General features: G+C 42.8%; 1 protein-coding gene across 3 annotated transcripts; it reads left to right on the top strand.

The window, feature by feature from the left end:
- The first annotated feature begins 1,697 nt into the window (after nucleotides 1-1,697).
- LOC108242185 (cyclic AMP-responsive element-binding protein 1) lies at nucleotides 1,698-6,400 on the top strand. 3 transcript variants are annotated; one of them, XM_037973755.1, is made up of 8 exons: nucleotides 1,698-2,091; nucleotides 3,224-3,317; nucleotides 3,425-3,601; nucleotides 3,694-3,791; nucleotides 3,888-4,027; nucleotides 4,115-4,297; nucleotides 4,383-4,536; nucleotides 6,238-6,400. In XM_037973755.1, exons 2-8 carry the CDS (start codon nucleotides 3,231-3,233, stop codon nucleotides 6,380-6,382), a joined length of 984 nt encoding a protein of 327 aa, XP_037829683.1. In that variant the 5' UTR covers nucleotides 1,698-2,091; nucleotides 3,224-3,230; the 3' UTR covers nucleotides 6,383-6,400. The 3 variants fall into 3 exon arrangements, with proteins under 3 accessions (XP_037829683.1, XP_017282356.1, XP_037829684.1); XM_017426867.3 differs by having other exon boundaries at nucleotides 1,707-2,091; nucleotides 3,425-3,571; XM_037973756.1 differs by lacking the exon at nucleotides 1,698-2,091 and adding an exon at nucleotides 2,105-2,255.
- The last annotated feature ends 6 nt before the right edge of the window (nucleotides 6,401-6,406 follow it).

The raw sequence follows: 6,406 nt of genomic DNA, 5'->3' as shown, positions 1-6,406 counted from the left end.
ACTGAAGGTGCACGTTCATTGATAAGCAGTGAAACCTCTCCTCTGAGGCAGGCTAATTACGGTTTGTGAAGGCTGTCCTGGCTGCTGGTCATTATTGGGGGGAAATCGATGTCCAATCGGGTTCTTGACGTGGAGCAGAAATAAAGGCTGCCTTAAGACGGATGTTTATCAGATTTGCAATGAGAGGCTTTTATCATCAACTAATGACCGCATTGTTCTTTTTCTGTGCAAAAAGGAAGAAAAAAAACTTTGGTTGGAGATGAGTAACGTGTATATGTGTGCTTGTGTTCATTCAGAGGCATGACTAGTCTGAAGACTCAGCTTCCTCATAGGATTCTGCTTCCTTCCAACAAATTTATTCCTGCAGCCAGCATCGTCACACACCAAGTGACAGCACTTAATAACTACAGTTTGCAGCTCAACAACAGAAAAGTAAACACCATGCATCATGATAACAGCTAACAGTTTGACAGATTCATTCATTCCTCTGATACATTAGTTTGATTTATTTAGAACTGATCATATTAGGCTGGAATTATGGTCACATGTGCCTTAAGTGAAGAACATGGGGCTGTCAGGGCTTACTGCATGGTGGGAAGAAGTTACATAGGATTGTGCTGCCACCGTGTGGACGAAATGAGCATTACAGCTCAGCGTTTTTAATATTAAATACAAATTTAAGTTAATAAATTTTAAATTTTCAAAAATTTGATCTTAAAAAATAACATTAAACTGAACAAGAAAAATCTTTGCATTTTCTCCAAAGAGGCCGTGTGAATGCTAAGTGCTAGACGAAGACGTTCAAATGAGCCGAACAGAAGCTAAAATGCAAAAAATATGCAGCTAGAGCCAGAGATCAAGAGGATAAAAGCTAAAACTAATAAAAACAGTAGCTAGAAACTAACATCAAATATTAGCACAGCTAAGGCCAATAAAACAGCAGGAAAATGTTATAAACAGCAGAACCATGGCTTAAAATTAAATTAGCACATTAGCTGAAAGCTAAAATTAGCTAAATATTAGATAAAAACTGAAGCCTGCAAAATAGGAGTTAAAGTTGTCGAAACAGTAGCTAAAAACTAAAGCCAATAAGCAGTAAGTAAATGCTAAAATGAGCAAAACTAGCTGAAAGTTAAACTTAGCACACCATTAGCTAAAAGCTAAAATGAGCTAAATATGGGATAAAAGCTGAAGCCAGCAAAATAGGAGTTAAACGCAAAAGCTAGCAAAACAGTCCTAAAATTACAACAGCAGTAGATAAAAGGTAAAGCCAGCAAAACAGTGGCTAAAAGCTAGCTAAAATGAGAAAGACACTACCTAGAAGCTAAAATCAGCAAAACATTAGGTAAAACTTAAAATTAACACAACAGTAGCAAAGAGCTAAAACTAACAAAAGAGCTAAAATGATTAAAATAAAATAGTAGCTAAAACCAGCAGAATAGTACCTAAAACACAAAACTAAAAAAAATAAAGTTAAAAGCTAAAATAAAAAATATGCTTTCATTTCAATGAAACTAAAATGATAAAATTAAAACGTGCAGAAGACACTATAAACAGAAAAGCCATTGTAATCAATATATGAAATCTGGAACAAGAAAACTTATTTTGGGATAACAGCTTAAAATGGTCATATATCCCACAATAAACCAACTAAATTGAGAGATTAATTTTTTAATGTTCTTATAAATTATTACGGAGCTTATTACAGTCCTTAAAAAGTAAATAGTTGCCATGTTTGTGCTTCCATTTTCGTAATAATTTGTGTAACTGTATGTAAGGCTGGAGTTTGAGCGCACAGTTGTGCGCATGCTCAGATACATTCACGACTCGAGCCGTTTCTTCGGCAATCTCCGTGGTTTGGCCCCCCTGCATCCTCGGCATTTTCCGTGACTTTCCGGTCTTTTCCGCCGCCAGTCGAATCCTCCTCGGCAGAGCTGGGTTTTTTCGCTGTCGTCGTCTCCCTCGTCCTCCTCTCCGTGTTGTTGTTCTCGGTGACGCGACGGAGGTGTAGCCTGACGCGGTCTCTTACGTGTCGGTCTGAATAAAAGTGGAGCTCCGTAGACCCGGGAGTGACGAAGCGAGTCTGTGTTGGTAAGAGGATACGCATCCGATGTTTGCTAAACAGATAGATGGCTGCCCGGACACGATATTTGTGCTCACTTTCCGCAAAGGGGCCAACAAAGAAATCATGGCGGCGGTGTTGCAGAGGCTCACAAAATGAGTCAGTCTGCAAGGTTGGCTCAACTGAGACATAGGTATTAAAATGGGAGTGGGCTTCATTTTCTTATTAAATAAACCGCTTAGGCAATAACTGTCTGAAGCACTTAGCCCTGTAACGCTAACTCGAGTTTAAATGTGTTGAATTAAAAGCAAACCGAGAGGAAACTAGTAAGTGGAAGTGTCTTAGTTCTTCGGGAGGAGGGAAAAAAGTGTCTTACAAAAACATTCAGACATTTCCCTCCATACAGGCTTTCCAGTTAGCATCACAACGATGTCCAACCAGGGCGACTTTAAGGAATACTGCGAAAAACGCCTAACTGAGACACACATTTAAAGCCAAATCCGAGCAGAAATTGACCAATAATATGTTTAAATAAAATTACACGAAACGGTGCTGTCAGTCATTGCATTCCCGTTAGCATGCTAACTAGTAGCATGCTAACCAGTTAAACTGCTAGCTAAAAAGCGTCCTTGTGTTCCGAGGTGACATAGCTGTTAAATTCCTGCTTTTTTTTTTTTTTTTTTTTAAATCTTCGATTCCAGTTTTTGTTTAATGGTTTCATATAATTTTAGTAAACAAGACTGCAGCTTGTTAGCTGTAGCATCTTTAGCTAAACCACACCCTCCTTCCCCTTCCGTGTCCAAACCTCCAGGTTTTCTGCTGCGGAGCTGCTTGTGTTTTTTGCAGAGCAATGCGAGGAAATATCGCGATATTTGACAGAAACAGCTTTTGTTTTTGTGTAATAAATGTATCTACATGCACACGTTACCTAACAAACAGAGCTAAACTGTAGGCATCCTTTTCTGTGATACTTATAATTAAACTATCACTTTGTAAGAACATGATATAAAGCCCAAATAAATCAGTTTTATTTAATGCCTTTTTTTAGACTTTGCATTGCAATAAGTTTAAAAAAAATCCAAAATGTGCCTTGATGTTAGCTTTGAATTGTTGCTTGTTTACTTGTTTGCTCACGCTGCTTTTCTTTTCTGAATTTTGCAGATTTTAGATGAGCATGGAGGCCGGCGCAGAGGCACAGCAAAGTGGTGAAACAGCTGTCTCAGAGTCCGAGGCCCAGCACATCACCCTGGCTCAGGTAAATCTCGCCACCGGGGCAGATTCACGCGTCGCAGCCGCCCGACTGTTGCCAAACCGAGGCCTGGTCGCCGCTTTTGCATACAAGCCGTTTGCGTGTCGTTGCAGGTGTCCTTAGCGGCAGGCCAGGTGACATCCAGTAGTCCCACGGTCACTGTGGTGCAGCTGCCGAACGGTCAGACGGTCCAAGTGCACGGGGTGATCCAAGCTGCCCAGCCGTCGGTCATTCAGTCCCCACACGTCCAGACGGTGCAGGTACGGGGACATGAAAGTGGCATTTTCTTTGTAAGACATATACTGATACTGACACGGCTCTGGGTAAACATTTTTATCCTCATTGAACGTGCGTCTGATGTTTTAAGTCCTGTGATTTTCAGATTTCCACTGTTGAGAGTGAAGATTCCCAGGAGTCTGTTGACAGCGTCACAGATTCTCAGAAGAGGAGAGAGATTTTGTCCAGGCGGCCTTCTTATAGGTCTGTTTTTACACTGGAGATCGGAACACCTTTTCATTATTGATAGAAATTTGGAATGTTTCATTAAGATTTGGCTGCGATTGTTACATTTCACAGGAAGATTTTAAACGACTTGTCGTCGGATGCTCCTGCGGTGCCTCGAATTGAAGAAGAGAAATCAGAAGACGACTCCGCCTCGGCCATAACCACCGTCACTATGCCCACTCCCATCTATCAGACCAGCAGCGGCCAGTACAGTAAGTCCTTTTATTTCCAGGACGCTGGTGTTATTTATTTAATAATCAGTGAGCTGTGCATTTTAAAACAGTGTTTTCTTTCTTCAGTTGCCATAACCCAGGGTGGTGCCATTCAGCTGGCCAACAATGGCACCGATGGAGTTCAGGGCCTGCAGACGCTGACGATGGCCAACGCTGCCGCGGCCCAGCCCGGCGCCACCATCCTGCAGTACGCTCAGACCAGCGACGGGCAGCAGATCCTAGTTCCCAGCAACCAAGTAGTTGTACAAGGTGAGGCACGATGACTCCCAAGTTTTTTGCTCAGAGATCGAGAAAATGTGTTAAATTTTCATAATTCATCCCATCTCCCTGTCAGCTGCTTCCGGCGATGTCCAGACCTATCAGATCCGCACAGCTCCAACCAGCACCATCACTCCTGGGGTCGTCATGGCAACTTCGCCTGCACTGGGAACAACCGGAGCCACGGAGGAAGTGACGCGCAAAAGGGAGGTCCGACTGATGAAAAACAGGTACACTTTCTGTTCGGGAGGAACCGTACATGTATCCGTAGGGTGACGACGCATCCGCTGGTCACCGCTGGTCACTGCTGGTCACCGCTGGTCAGTCTGACATCCGGTTTTGATGATGCTGGAGCTCCTGCTCTGGACAGTCTTTTCCCTGATGTCCAGTTTTGCCACACAAGAAACAGATGTTAAAACCATAATCTTCTCGCTGTCCTCCACTGCCTCTTCCTCCTCTTCTTTTTCTCATTCAGACGTGGCTCCTCAGCTGCGACGTCAGGTTGGAGCCCTTTTCAAAAGGTGACCCTCAGATGGGGCAGTGTCTCCATGCCGTGTTGTTAGGCTTCTCCAGGCCGCTGTGGATTTCAAACACGTCCATCACGTGATGAATAAAGTCATCTGTGAGCTCACCTGGTCGGTGTTTACAGGTGTTAATTCTTGTCATGTCCACTTTGGTGGGGAAGGCACAGTTTGCCGCATCAACGAGGCCAGCCACAGAATTCCAGTAGCCACAGTTGTCAGCACGTTCAGAATTTGGATGCACCAGACATTCAGCCGGATCCTTAAAGTCTCTGGCCACCTTCTGGAGGTCGCTGGCTTTCAGTTTGACAGCTAACCAGCATCTTATTTCTGCACCTGTAGGGGGAAACTCTTGGCAGAAAACTTGAAATTGCTGAGACTGCTGCATCAGATAGATGGTTTGCAGCATCCTCCACATCAGCCGAGGCCGTGGTGGTGGGGATAGATCAGGATTTGGGAAATAGCCCTCATACATCTGGGGTTGAGTTGCAGATTTTGGCTTCGGATCCTTGCTTCTGGTCTTCATTTGTGGAGAACCGACAGGTCCTTCTTTCCTGTTCCTTTTATTTTACTCAAAAGAAGTCTTGCGTGATAAATTTGGGATATTGAGTTCATTGGATCCCAGTTTCTCTATGAACTGCAGCCTGTTCGATTCAGAAATGTTGGAAACTTTACTTTTCAGTCTTCTGCACAAATCTGCAAGGTTACATCAAACATCATTAAACATTAAATGTTCCAGAAGACTGCACTTTGCAAACAGCCCTGGCAGAAAAGCAGCAAAGAAATATGCAGTTTAAACACTCTGCACCAAACAGAGCGCGGCAGCCGGAAACCCTGCCTGTTTAACTGTGCAGGAAGAGCTCTGCTGAGCCGCGGAGGGAGAGGTGTACGTACGGCAAGCAGTTGTATCATTTAAGCAATGCTTTGAAAAGTACAGTGGCAAGCCATTTCCATACTTATTATAAAAATCCCTGATCTAAAATTCCATTTTCTCACAGCAGCATTCAGCTTGCTGATATGTTTGAGTCTTTCACGTTTTATTTATTTATATCTTAGCTTAAGAGACCTTATTCAGTTCTGTTGCTTTTTATTTTGCATAAAGTCTGGTTCAAATATAAAGCAAACTCCTCAGTCTTTGTTTTAAATTATAATATTTCTTAAGGCACAGAGAGTAGGGGTGTAATTTAGTTTAACAAGAAAGAGAAACAAATGCCAAATTCTACTCTTTTTTTTTTTTGCCAACTGGTAATTTCACAGTAAAATAAAAAGTCAAAAAGTCCTTTTTTTAAAACCAACTTGAACTGTAGAGGCCATGTGTCAAACAGAAAGTTTGATAAACTCCAGAAAAGTACACCTTAAATCTAATAAATCCACACATTTAATTACGTTTGATTTCGATGTGTCTTGCAGAGAGGCGGCCCGAGAGTGTCGCAGGAAGAAGAAGGAGTACGTCAAGTGTCTGGAGAACCGCGTGGCCGTGCTGGAGAACCAGAACAAAACCCTCATCGAGGAACTCAAAGCCCTTAAAGACTTGTATTGCCACAAGTCTGAGTAAAAAGCACCTGGCGGCGGCGGCGGG

Source organism: Kryptolebias marmoratus, linkage group LG23 (assembly GCF_001649575.2).
Source record: "Kryptolebias marmoratus isolate JLee-2015 linkage group LG23, ASM164957v2, whole genome shotgun sequence".
In the NCBI taxonomy this organism is placed as follows: domain Eukaryota; kingdom Metazoa; phylum Chordata; class Actinopteri; order Cyprinodontiformes; family Rivulidae; genus Kryptolebias; species Kryptolebias marmoratus.
The sequence above is the reverse complement of the archived record's forward strand: the minus strand, read 5'-3'. Positions and strand labels throughout refer to the sequence as shown.